Source organism: Melozone crissalis, unplaced genomic scaffold (assembly GCF_028551555.1).
Source record: "Melozone crissalis strain CALT ecotype California unplaced genomic scaffold, PUWL_Pcris_2 ptg000005l_1, whole genome shotgun sequence".
Lineage (NCBI taxonomy): Eukaryota > Metazoa > Chordata > Aves > Passeriformes > Passerellidae > Melozone > Melozone crissalis.
The window spans coordinates 42,002,276-42,016,563 of NW_026535783.1; the positions used below are offsets into that span (position 1 = coordinate 42,002,276).

General features: G+C 45.8%; 1 protein-coding gene across 1 annotated transcript in view; it reads right to left on the reverse strand.

Annotated features, from left to right (window-relative positions):
• CCDC171 (coiled-coil domain containing 171) overlaps positions 1–14,288 on the reverse strand; it is a 159,666-nt gene that overhangs the window by 42,109 nt on the left and 103,269 nt on the right. The window contains 1 exon segment of the mRNA XM_054289527.1: positions 9,952–10,083. Coding sequence (XP_054145502.1) covers positions 9,952–10,083 — 132 coding nt within the window.

A 14,288-nucleotide genomic window follows, 5' to 3' on the forward strand; every position in this document is an offset into this window, starting at 1 on the left:
GGGGTTTTTTGTTTTCCCTTTCCGTAGGGGCTGTCTCCCCAGAATTGGGGCCAGTTTCTACCACCTTTACGTCCTTTTTTCTGCGTGCTGAAACCCTAGACTTGGGGACAGCTCGTACAGCAGGGGTTGGTGGCGTGATTTGGCTTGTTTTAGTTTGTGTTTTCCCTCCGGTGAACAGTGGTAACATCAGAGTTGTTGCTCGCACTTGAGTCTAACGGACTTTCCTGTTGGCTTGAGTGTTCCACCATGGGCATGGGGTTGAGCGCAACTCAAAAAGGAGTATATTACATAGTTAAGGGTTTATTGCTTGGGGGAGGGTTAGCTGCCCCCAAGAAGGAGTTAAAGTTGTTAATAAAATGGACTTTTTCTCACTTTCCCGAAGTTTCCTCAGAAGTTGCAAAAGAGCCACAGTTTTGGGCAGCTGTTGTGGCCAAATTAGAACATGAAGTTAATTCCGGGGAAACAAAACTACCACTGTGGCGTACTGGGCGGGCAAAGTGCTGACTACATTGAGCCCGCCCGGGGAACTGAGAAAGAGTCCATCCTGTTCTAGTTTGCTCCCCAGTTCTCCCGGTTGTCGTGTCCCTACCCCTCATTCCTTACCCTTTTACCCTAAGCAGGAGCCCTCTCAGGGGATTCTTAAGGCCAGTAAGAAGCAGGGGGTCCACCTTGCCACTGCTCCCTCGCGACTGGCTCGGCCTCCCCTTCTGAAGAGCCCTGGCCAAGCTCTTCGGAGTTCTCTCCCCGATCCCTCTATCCCTGTCCCCAAGTCCCCAGTTTCGGTCCCGAAAGTTGTCAGGTTTAGAGAAACTACCCAAGATGGCTCCCATGGAGCCCAAAATGGAGGCAACCACATGGTTTTTCCCGCCCTTACCCCTTCTTCTCCCCAGAATCCCTTTCTTTCTAAGTCCAACCCTTTCCTCTCCCTTGACCCCTCCTGCTCCTCTGTTTCTCCGCCCCTGGTTCCATCCTCGATTCCTCCCTCAGCTCCTCCCCTCGCTCCAACCACAGCTCCACCCCCTGTGGACCCCTCCCAAGTTCCTCCTCCTTATTCCGCTCCGCCTCCTAACTCCACCTTGGAGGTGGAGAAAACAGAGTCGCCACGCCCCTGCTGTTGCCCTGCCCAGAAACCAAGCCCCGCCTCAATCTCCTCCAATTCCGGTTCCCACGCTCCCCCTTCCAGTCCCCACGCTTCATGTTCCGGGGGAGGAGGGGGGGAAGGGGGGTGGGGGTGGATGACCGGAAGCCAGGACAGGTGCCTTTATTGGAAGCCACCCTGGTTACATACCACCTCAGTGGGGAGGGGAGTGCTCAGGCCCAATGGGTGCCTATAACCCAGGCCCGGATCAAGGAGCTGTGCAAGGCCCAGAGGGAGTACTCCCAGGAATCTGAGTATTTCAGGGGGCTCCTTCGCCTGGTCCTTGCACAGGGAGATCTGGTGCCCGCGGACCTGAGGGCTCTCTTCTCCAGCCTTTTAGGGCCCATGGAGTTCAGGGTCTGGGCGGGAGAATGGAGGAGGGAGATTGTGGAGGTTCTCCCAACGCTTTGGGTGAATCCCTCCACATCTCATGACACAGAGGGCTTGGTAATATCCGAAGACCATCTTGTGGGCAGTGGGCGAGCGGGGCAGCTCAGGCCAAGGCATTATTTACTGAGCAACTTATCGAAACAGGGAAGGCTGCGGAGCGCGCTTTTTATAAGCTAGCAACTACCACCTCTCATCTAGAAGAGGAAGAAATAAGACAGGGCGCGCAGGAACCTTACCTGGCATTCATGGAAAGACTCTACTGGTTTGTCGAAGCGCAGGTTCTGGGGGAGAGGGAGAGAGAGGGGATGCTTAGGCAGATGGCCTACTATAATGCCAATACGGCATGCAGGCGAGCTATCCGATCTCTCCCTCGAAACCCCCGACCTACGGTGGAAATGATGATTGAAGTGTGTGCCAGGGAGGTTCCAATACATGATCTGAAAGCGCGCCCCAAAAGAGCTTCCGTAGCCTTCACTGAGTATCCGACGCCAGAAGATCCAGATGCCGAAGCTGTTGCTGCCACCAGACTGATGACACCTGGGTCCGGCAGAAGAACGACGGCGACTCACCCCTGCCACCTCTGTGGTAAAGTGGGGCACTGGATGCCCCAGTGTCCTATGAAACAGGCCTATTTAGAATATAGGAGGAAGAAAGAGGAAAAAGGACAAAAAACTAAGATCAGAGCGCAGCCCCTCCCTGCACAACGATAAAAGTGTGGTGGGCATGGTAACACCTAGCTGGGGGGGGGGAGGAGAGAAGGGAGAGCCGCCGCATGCTTTACTGGATTTGTCTTTCTTAATATCGGATTCAACACATCACACCTGTGGTATTCAGCCCCAACCTGCACTTAACACGTTGTCCTCTGCTTCCCCATACAGGCTGCAGCTCACTAGGGACCTACACCTCCCCAATAGTGATTTACAGCTGGTGTCTGTCGACCTCCAACATCCTGGTCTCTGGAGGAAGTTAGGATGTTGCAGGTGGACCATCGTCAGGGACACAAAGCACACGCCGCGAGACCTTTACATCGTCCCGGGACTGGTCACCACAGACCGGGACCGTTTCGTGGTCCCCCACTCTTCCTCCCCAAAGGTCAAATCATCGCCCAGGCCATTCCGTTTCCTGACAAGGATCATTGGAAGAAGTCGTCAAGAAATTCATCGCCTCTGAAAGTGGCCTGGGCGCAAGTAGTGGGGAGGGAGAAGCCCTGCCTGACATGTCAACTTTCGTTGGGCGGGGACCGTAAAATCGTAAGGGGTCTTTTGGACACAGGGGCAGATGTGACGATCATTCCCTCTCGGGAGTGGCCATCACATTGGGGCTTGCAAAACGTGGCCGGAACGATTCAAGGTGTAGGAGGGCTCCAATTGGCTAAGCAGTCAAGGAGCATTGTGCAAATCACGGGGCCAGATGGGCAATTGGCTTCAGTACGTCTGTTCGTTTTAGATTACACCGAGCCTCTCTGGGGAAGAGATCTACTAGCCCAGTGGGGAGCCAAAATTGACCTTCCAAAGGCTCCCCAGGTTTTTCGGGCAGTGGCCACTGAGGAGCATCAGACCTGGAAGCTGGAATGGAGGACTGATGAACCAGTACAGGTCTTGCAGTGGCCACTAAACAAACAAAAATTGAAGGCGCTCAACAAGCTCATTCAGGAGCAGCTGCTAAAGGGCAATATTGTGGAGATAATGTCTCCCTGGAATTCTCCAGTTTTTGTTATCAAGAAGCCCAACAAGGATAAGTGGCGGCTCCTGACCGACCTCTGTCAAATTAATGCAAGAATTGTCAATATGGGGTCTCTCCAACCTGGGATGCCCTCCCCAGCAATGCTCCCCTGAAATTGGAATCTGGCTGTTGTTGATATCAAAGATTGCTTCTTCCAAATTCCTCTACACCCTGACGATGCCCCATGTTTCGCTTTCACGGTTCCTTCCATCAACCGTGAGTCCCCACGCAAGCGCTACCACTGGCGGATCCTCCCTCAGGGAATGAAGAACTCGCCTGTGATCTGCCAGTGGTATGTCACTTCTCTGCTGTCCCCCATTCGTACAGCCCTCAGGGATGATGTCGTGATACATCATTATATGGATGACATCCTTGTGTGTGCACCCGAGGATGATCTGCTTGCCCATGCGCTTGAACTGACAACCTATGCGTTGGTTGCTGCAGGGTTTGAGCTCCAGCAGGACAAGATTCAAAGGATGCCACCTTGGAGGTACCTGGGCCTTGAGATTACCAAGCAGACCATTGTGCCGCAAAAATTGGCTATCCGGACGAAAGTCCGGACCCTAGTGGATGTTCATCAACTGTGTGGGTCTTTAAATTGGGTGAGACCCTGGCTGGGGATATCCACCGAAGACCTGGCCCCCCTTTTCAATTTGTTGAAAGGGGGAGAGGGGCTTAGTTCCCCTAGGACTCTCACCCCAGAGGCTCAGTTAGCACTGGAAGGGATCCAAAAAGCCATTTTGGCCAGGCAGGCCCATCGCTACCATCCGGGCCTGCCATTCAAATTTATCATACTGGGAAAGCTGCCACACCTCCATGGCATTATCCATCAGTGGGACAGAAGGCTGAAGGACCAGGGCTGGGGAGATAAGCTCTTAATCATAGAGTGGGTCTTTCTCAGCCACCATCGGTCCAAAAGAATGACAAGGCCACAGGAGCTAGTAGCCAAACTGATCCTCAAAGCAAGATCGAGGATCAGGGAGTTGGCGGGATGTGACTTCGCATGCATATACACACCAGTTGAATTGGAGTCGAGCCAACTAAAAATGAGTACCTTTGATGAACTGCTGCAAATTAATGAGAACCTTCAGTTTGCACTGGACAGTTACACTGGACGCATTGCAGTAAATCAGCCGGCCCACAAATTATCTAATTTGGAGTTTAAATTATCACTCAAAAAGGTTCAGAGTAAGGAGCCTCTGGATGCACTAACAGTTTTTACAGACGCGTTGGGGGCATCCCACAAGTCAGTGATGACTTGGAAGGATCCTCAGACTCAGCAGTGGGAGACAGATGTTGCTGTTGTGGAGGGTTCTCCACAAATCGCTGAGTTGGACGCAGTCGTCAGGGCATTCCAGAGGTTCCCTGGACCTTTCAATATGGTAACAGATTCTGCATATGTTGCCGGTGTGATGTCCAGAGCTCAATCAGCAGTTCTACAGGAGGCTCATCGATTTGGTCTCCCACCACGAGCATCCGTTCTTTATAATGCATGTGAGGTCGCACACAGATCTGCCTGGGTTCATTGCTGAGGGCAACCGTCAAGCCGATTTGCTGGCCGCGGCTGAAGTTATGATGGGCCCGCTCCCAGATGTGTTCGGCCAGGCTAAGATCAGCCACCAGCTCTTCCATCAGAACGCGTCCAGCCTGGTCCGGCAATTCCATCTGACCCAAGACCAGGCCAAGGCGATCGTGGCCACATGTCCCCAATGCCAGCACGACCAGATGCCCGCCACTGCCTCGGGGGCTAATCCCCGGGGCTTGGCGAGCTGTGAGGTGTGGCAAATGGACGTAACACACATCCCTTCTTTTGGTCGATTGTGTTACGTCCATGTCTCAGTGGACACCTTCTCCGGAGCTATCTACGCCTCTGCCCACACAGGGGAGAAGGCCACGGATGTCAGAAGCATCTGCTTCTGGCATTCGCTGTCTTGGGCATCCCTAGGGCCATCAAAACTGACAACGGCCCAGCGTACACGTCCAAGGAGCTGCGGAGCTTCCTGCAGCAATGGGGAATAGAACATAAGACCGGCATCCCCTATTCCCCGACAGGCTAAGCCATGGTGGAGAGGGCCCACCAGAGCCTGAAGAAGACCTTAGCTCGGCAGCAAGCGGCTGTGAAGGTGGAGACACCCCACGTCCGGTTGTCAAGAGCCCTTTACACCCTCAATTTCCTCAATTGCTCTTTTGACAGCCCCAACCCTCTAGTAGTCCGGCACTTTGGCAGCCACCAGCAGCTGCAGCCTAAAGCCAGGCTGCCGGTCCTTATCAAGGATCCAGAGACCTGGCGGACGGAGGGGCCATTTGACCTGGTGACCTGGGGGAGAGGATACGCTTGCGTGTCCACTCCCTCAGGCCCCCGCTGGATACCATCTAAATGGGTCAGGCCCTTCGTCCCGAAGCAGAGGACGCAGAAAGGGGCTGTGCCACAGGTCCAAGTAGCGTGTTGGCGGCGGCAGAGGAAACCCTCCACTATAACGTCTTCCTTTTCCTCCGAACTTTCTCCCATTCCCGAAGCAGAGCCCTCTTCTCCCTCTTATCCTTCTCCTTCCGACTTTCCATTGGTGTATGAGTCTCGACCCTCGTCTCCTGTTTCCTCCCCATCTTCTTCAGATTTAAATTTGTTGTTTGGGGCAGAACCATATGAGTGACTTCCTTATACTTCCACCATTTCTCTTTTGTTTCGGTACATCTCCCGATTGCTCCCGCATCGTCACCCAGGCATTCTACTGCTACTGCTGGCGACCTATGGACTCCTGCTGCCATCTTCGGAGCCGTGGGTCATCCTCCAGCTGAAGGTCAACGTCTGGCATGCCTTGGCTCAGTCTTTAGGACAGGACCACATTTGCCTCGACACCGGCGCAGCAGAGGACCCGATGTCGTCTTGTGTTGTGGGGATCCCTTTTGCTCCAGGCGAGTTTCCCCTGCCTTTCAGTCATCCTCTGCCCCTATTTTGGCCCAGAGCCTTACTATCCTCCCCAGTGTTGATTCTAGTAACGCCTGGAGTGACGGAGTGTTTAGGCTGGATCCTTTAGCCTCCGAGCCCACAGAATTACATCTTCTCAGTTCTGCCAACTCCTCCATCTGTTTTCAGTTCGATTACACTTATGCTCCTATAGAGAGGGGCAGTGAGGTGGTCCAGCAAACTAAAAAAGAATATCAAGTAAATCAGTGGTGCACGGCCATATTAAAGATCAGCGGCCCCACCACCACTGGATAGATCCCTTATGCCCTTCCCAGGGGAGCGTTTTTGATTTGTGGCGACCGAGCGTGGGCAGGCATCCCCTCTGGTCTGATTGGAGGGCCGTGCACTTTTGGCAGGCTGACGCTGTTTACCCCCAACATCACCCAAATTGTTAACTGGAGAAAGACAAACATCACGTCCGAATTGGCCAGGTCTAAAAGAGATCTTAAGGATCTCACGGAGAACTGTGATGACGAAATTACCCATTGGTCTCACTTAAAATCCGTCATTTTTACCATCTTATTGCCGTGGGTATCAGTGGCGAAATCTCTGGGTGAATTGGGGCGCCTGGAGTGTTGGGTGGCTAAACAAGCCAATCTTACCTCAGCTGCTCTATACGACCTCCTCACAGACGAGGAAATAACAAGGAAGGCGACGCTCCAAAACAGGGCAGCAATAGATTTTCTATTGCTGCTTCACCACCACCACTGCGAGGAGTTTGAGGGCCTCTGCTGCATGAATCTGTCCTAACGAGCCGAGGACGCCAGACACTCCGTGAAACGCCTTCAAGACCTTCTACATCAAGTAAAACAAGAAACATCTGACTGGCTGGGGGACATTTTTAAGGGTTGGGGCCTTAGTGGATGGGCCAGCTCAGTTTAAGTCAGTTAGTAAGGTTGTTTTAGGTTTGATTATACTTTTGATTCTCATTACTGTGATCCACGGACTGGTCAAAAGACTGATGGCAAGAGTAGCAGCGCCAAGTGTGAACCATGCCACCGTTCCCCTTAATGAGCCCATCGAGTTGGAGGACCTCTCCTCGGAGGCTGGAGAAGCTGTGGATGAGGAGGGGGCAACCGCGCTGCCCTTCGACCACCTATGGGCGGACGGACTCCGAATTGATGAGGACGAGATTTGGCCAGACCAGCCGCGGGTCCCTGCGTTTTAAGTTTTATATGGACTTTTCCGCTCTTTCTAATTTATTTGGTAAAAAACGGGGAGATGTTGTAGTGTGTTTGTTAAGTTTACTGTATTACTCCCCCATTTTTGTATTGTTCCCCCCGTTTTATGTAAATGGTTCTGCCCTTCCCAGTTTTCCCGCCACTTGTACTGTCAGTCCTTTAAGTTATATAATTCCTCCTCCCCCTTATCTCCTTATATGTAAACTTTTTCCCCTCCCTGGGCCCAGTCAATCACCCCCCACCCCTCCCAGGTTTCCAGAATCTTCTTCTCTCTGGGGGTTATGGTTGGCTGTGGTCCCGGGGCCCTCCCTTACTTTAGGTTTATTGGTTCTCTTATGCTGTTTGTCATGTTTAGTTCACTCCCTTCCCTTCCAGGACTGGTTCTTTGTAAACCCTTCCCCTTGAATCCTTCCCCCTTTATAAGCTTGTTTCACCCTCCCCTTGGGGCCACTCCCCGGTTGGTTGCTCCTTGGTTGGTTTCTCAGGACCATCAATAAACTGACTTCACCCCCGGAGAGTGTCCTGCTCCTTTTCTCGTCAGATCATCAGATCATCAGTGAGAGCCTGTCCGCAGCCAGCACAGCCCAAGGCCATCTGACGCCGAGGGGTGTTGGCAGGGAATGCAGCTGGGTGTCGGCCTTTACCCTCAGCTAGCCAGACAGTGACCTCTTGGGCCATGTACGCCTCACTGCATTAACTGAGTCCTGCTTACCACAGACTAAATATGGCAATTCTAGAGAACATGCAGGCAAACAATTCCACTGGTTCTAAAGAGAAGTGTCCATAAAGTCATTTCTCACAGTTTACTTCATTCAAAATTACAGGATTGCTCTTAATGTAGTTTTGCATGGAATTAACATCAATTAGCTGATGCCCAGCTACAAAAGGAAAATTTCATAAGCAAATCTTTACAGTGTGCTTAGGAAGTTATCAAAAAGGCACTATGTAACTAGAGATAGGGAGAGAAGAGGAAGAGAAGCAAAAGGGAAAAGGAGAAAGGGAAGGAGGAAAGGAACCTCACAGTGATACAAACTGAACAATTGGAACCGTTTGTGTATGCACAGAGTAACCAAGTGTAACTGAAGCTGTCAGGTAAACAAAAAGTAGGTTTACATCACTGCACTACTCGTGCAGCACATGCATTACTATGGGTTAGCTATAGCACAAGTACTCTGTTCAAATGAGAAATGCAGTTTTTATACTTTTGCCTCTATTCTTAGAAATAATGACAGAATAGACTATCTTGGAAATGCTTCTGCAATCACTGGAAGGTCAAACAAGTATGAAGTTGGGATGAGACAAAAAAAAAAGAAGCAGGTATCACCAAACAGGCATCTAAATTAGAAAAGTAGTATTTAAAAGCTGGTGATTTCTGTGACAGCTTCTTAAAGACGCACCTGTGGAGCTTTTTGTGCAGCTTTAAAAGTGATCATCACTGTATGGGGAAGCATGTGCAACCTACCGTCCGCCAGAGACGTACAGCTATGCTTCCTAAGGTGCACAGGAATCTCATGCAGTTGCATATTATTACTTTATTATGAAACATGATAATACACACATAACTTAAATATTTTTCGTATTGAAATAAATGCATGCAAAAAGGCAACAGTGAAAAATTTCCAGTTTAGCCCTTCTTGAATGTTTGGTTTTGTGATGCTGTTCCTGAAATTATATACTGCATCTAGAACTGAAAATCTACAAAAAATTTAAAAAGGTTACTACAGAAAAGTATACACATTATGCAACATTTTCATTTCCTAATATCTGTGCACTTTACTTGACTACCTTTACTCTCTGATTTAGATAGAAGAACACAACGAAAGAAATATGTACTCACTCTGCCTTTTGTTCTCTCACTGGGAAAACGAAATATTCTGCTTTTAACAATAATGTATTCTGCACAGCTATAAAGACTAAGGCATAGTTTGTAGAGAAGACATAACAAACTTAGAAACAATAAGGAGGCATTGTCCAGAATCCATTTTTACATCTGAAGATGTGTACATTTTTAGTTAATTTCTCTTCTTTTCCCCAGTTTCCTCCTAATAAAATTAGTATTTTGAAACACATAAATATTTAAACTTACATAAACAAAACATCTCCTGTACTAAAGTATTCCAAATAGAAGTTTCTTCTAAATTATAAGTGCTAAAGATCACTGTTAATTCTAACACTGAAATATGAAAAAATCTGATAATGACCAAGTAGCAGCATAAAATCTTGCCTCCCCTCCCCAGTTTTTAATTTCTACTTGTCTTGCTTAAATTAAGCAGAGAAAGGGGGTGGGATAGAGTGATATTAATTTTCAAATGCAGAATTTGTGGTTTTCCATGGTCATATCCCTGTCAGTTATTTAACATTACATCAGCCAAATAAAAAGTTCACATCATCTCTGAAATACCATATCCAACAGTATATATGAAAATTACTTCTCTTTCAACTGTTGACTACATTAGTTTTGAAGCATTTTCTTCTCCACACATTCAGAGCAGTCTAGCTTCTTGTTCTCAGTTGCAAAAATGAAAACAAGAAACAGGATTATTTTAGACTCTAACCTGAAATGCTGCAGCCTCTGGCCTGCCCTTCAGCCCTTCCTCTGAAAAGGTCTCCAGGTGCAGTTTGGGTAGCTCCAGGGTGAAGTCATTCGTGGCTGCTGCAGTACACAGCAGCAAGGCCTGATCTCTGACCTAAAGGGAAAAAAACAGCATCAATGGTAATTCCCCTTCAGACACATTAACTGGGATGAACTGGGTCCCCTTGAGCCCACTGAGTGGACTTGCATTGATCGCTGGACCTGAAATCCATGAATAAATTTAGGACTAATTGATTTTTCGTTGCAAATAAATCTCTAATTCAGAGTGCTGGGAGAGAATGTTAAGAAGAAAAAGCATCTTCCCCTCGTCTGAAATGAGAAGAAAAGACACCAAGGGCTCTGTAGCCCAGCTGGCGTATACATTTCACAGATCTGTCGCCTGCAAAAACCTCGTAAGAAAAGAAACAGCAATTGTACTGTTGTACTGTAATTGTACTTCTAACTTGAGCAAATATGAGCTGTGAAATTAAAAAGTTCATGTGATCACATCAATGAGAAGCTGGCATGTGAGTTCTGTCTACTCTGGTATCAATCCTCCAGAATAAGGTTCATTTGGAAACAACTCAGTCAAAAGTCAAAATTAAATGAATAATCCACAAATAAAGCAAAACGAACTAACCTGCAGCTTTTCAATTAATAAGGGGGGGAGGGGGTGGGGAGCGGGAGGAAGAAAGAACCGCTGCTTTTTGCGGGCTGGGTGCGGGAGGCACTCGGGCCCTGCGCGGGCTCCATGCCTTTGGCGCGGTTCCCCGGCTCGGCACAAAGCGCAGGCTGCCCCTGGCCGCGCGCGCCGTTGGTGTCGCAGTGCCACCTGCCGGCCGCGCGCGGCAGCGCCGCCCGCGCTTTTGTCCTCGGGCCCGGCGCGGCGGGAATGCCGGAGCGCTCCGGGCAGGGAGCGCCGAGCTGCCCTGCCCATCGCGACATGTCCGTGCGTCCGTCCGCCAGCGCGGACCCGCCGCCGCGCGGATCGAACGCGCGCCTTCCGCAGCCACACCACTTATGCTCACACGCCATATGATGCCACACACCCAATTTTCATTCTATTTAGTACAAAATTTACAATGTCCGCCTCCTGGAGATCCCAGTAGTCAGATTATAGTCTAATACAGACGGATAGACACATATACAAATATATGTTAGTACAAACGAAAAGATTAAATCAATTCATTTGGCATACACTGCATCTGTTGAGTAGCAATAGTGAGTACTGCAAAAAAAAATTACTGTTCTAATGATCTAATACACAGTCTAATACTAAAACATACACTAAATATATTCTAAAACATATACTGGATATATTCTAAATACATATAAATCAACAGATATACCATTTACTAAGTACTATTTTAATAAATGTCAGGGTTTTTTAGAGGCTGCCTTGCCCACAAGAATGCACTGAACATGAATTAAAACATAAATCTATTCATTTAAATCCCAGATTACTTTTCTGTAACCACTTACAAAATTAGATTCTTGTAAAATCTTGATTATGAGTGAACAGATTTCAAATAATAGCAGAGCCTTTGAAATCTGCTCTGATTGAAAGAAGCATGTGTAAATCTACTGATACAAAGAAGAGGAGATTTTATTTTATTCGTTCCTCTGTTCTGTGGGAATAGGGAGCCCTACATTTCCCAAGTTGACCTAAAGAATTCCTGTCAATACCTGTGGCTGCCAAACATATGCACTATGATGCAATTTTTATAACAGGAAAGGTCCTCTACACATTTTTTGCACACATAGTGCACTAGGTTCAGGATACACAGTCCTGTGGAACAAACACACTCTCTAGAGTGTTCTGTCAGCATGTGTAATTCTGGTCAGATGTTAACCTTGCTGAAGATAACAAAATACATTGCTTTAAATACACACACATGCACACACGCACACCACACACACACACACACCTGATTTACATTTTTATAGCTTATATACACAGCAACTTTTCGGTGTCTTTGCTGGCAGTATGCACACAGATAAAAGAAAACATTAATGTGGATTAAGGTACTAAGAATTTATCAACATCAAACCACCAGTGTTTTGCCTTCTACCCTTCTGAACCGTAGTCAATAGATCTAAATATTTTACTGCACCCTGGCCAATTCATTGTTTGATGTTTAAAAACTCAAACAGAATCAAAGAAAATTTATTAAATTTCAGCCCCCAAATGAGATACTATTAGCTTTGAAAGTCAAGTTTAACTGCGATATTGATGATTCTCTTTTTTCTGTGACAAAATTCACAAGGGAAATCCCTATGTCAAAGTACAAAAGCAGATTGCTAATACTAGGGGGAAAAAAACAATGTATAAGCAATGTAGGTATAATATATACACAATACAGACAGTAGAAGTCCTTTTAACCCTATTAGTTTCAAACTCTCTATTTCAGTATTGGGGTCTGACACTCACTGAATAATAAAATATAAACCCCATTTTTAAAACGGCTGCATTGTGGTGTACAAATGCCATTAATACCACTGCATCAGAAAAGTATGCTTCTTAAAGAGAAGAAAATATCAAAAAAAAATTGATATGAGGATTCACAATTAAAAAACAAACCAAATACTTTTTTGTGTTTGTAAATATTTAGATTGCAGAGAGTACATCTCATTATCAGTATGCATACCGAGAAACTGAAAATTAATACAAACTTTTTCTTTTGCAAAATCCTCATGAGGATCAGGAAAATTGTAAGAACAAAAGACTGGGTGTATGCTGTACAAATATACTATACTGTTTCACTAGAAGTGAAAACATTCCAAGCTGCCTACCTATTACCTACTGGAAAGCGATAATGGTCATGCCTGCATGGACTCATGTTGGAGAGACCAGATCTGTATGAAATCTTAGTAAAAAACTAATTTAATAACTTCTGTCTATTGGCTTTTTGAGATCCAGAAAGAAACAACAGGAATTGGTAAATTGTATTTATTTCCTCATTTTCTAATGCAGTAAAAACAGTACTCACATATAAACTTACATTACAGAACCATGAGACAAAGATAAAATGGGTAATTTAATTTCTTTTTTAAAAGAGGGTACTTTTGGAAGCTCAACAGGCAAAAGAACCATCCTATGCAGCTAATTTAAAATGCAATTTTTAGAGCTTTTTTGTATTTAATGACATTTTTTTTTCTTACATATGATCTCTAAAGCAAGACCATTTTGTCCGAAAGGTCTCCTGAGGCTAGAGAGCTTTATGTTAAAATCTAAAACATCTAATCAGCTAATCAGGCTTATTGCAGTGATGAAAAATGTCTAAAATCAGTTTCATTTCTCTATATTCTAAAATTATATAAATTTATATTTAGCCATTGTTAGTGAAGGTTTTGGACATTTCTGATTTTCGTAAACATAATTTTATCTGAGATTGGGAAAAGTTTCAAGAGTGATTTTATACAGAGTATAGTTACGTATCATGACAGCATGCTTCTAAATATGATCATTACATTTTTCAGTTTAGACACATATAAATACTATATGAAAACAGGCAAAATCACAAATCCACCCTCTACTGCAATACTCATAGCATTTTAAAATAAAGAAGAAGAGTGACTTATGACAGTGTTTAACTTTTTAATTAATTAGGAGAGCAACAAAGAAGACAACACTATAGCCACTCAATTTAAAATCAATAAAGTACTCATTAATTCAGATCAAAGCTGAAACTGAATAATAAACTGAAGTTACCTTATTGACTGAGCCAAGGTGTAGAATTTGATGGGCTAATTCTACATGTCCAAAAATGAACTTTAAAACTTTCTGCTGCTCAAGATAATAGTAGTTTTGTCTGCAGTCCACTCTGGTGCTTACATTGGTTTTTCTGTGCACATTTTGATGTGGTATATCCAGTTATGCCAATAGAGACATGATACTAAATGCTGGGAAGTTGTAAATGGTATTAGAATGTGCTCAGCCTTCCTAATGTTTTTTCCCAGTTGCTATCTGACTGGTACAACAAACCTGAGATTTTAGTTTTTATTTTGTTCCTAATTCAATGCTTTCTTATGGTGAAAATAAAATAAAATAATTTATAGATATAAACTTCACAATGTAAGCTATATATGAGAATATTTTATAAGTTCAAAGTTCACTAATTCTACATTATAAATACTTATTTTTATGCTTATTTTTCTTTTCTACTACTTTTTAAATAGCATATTATCTGCAATTTAAAGAGCAGAACAAGATCTACTGTGATTTGGTGATAAGCGAATGGAAAATAGTGATTTAATCTGTTTGTCTAAGATCACCATATTGCTGATACAACTGCAAATACAGAAATCATTCTAAGAGAA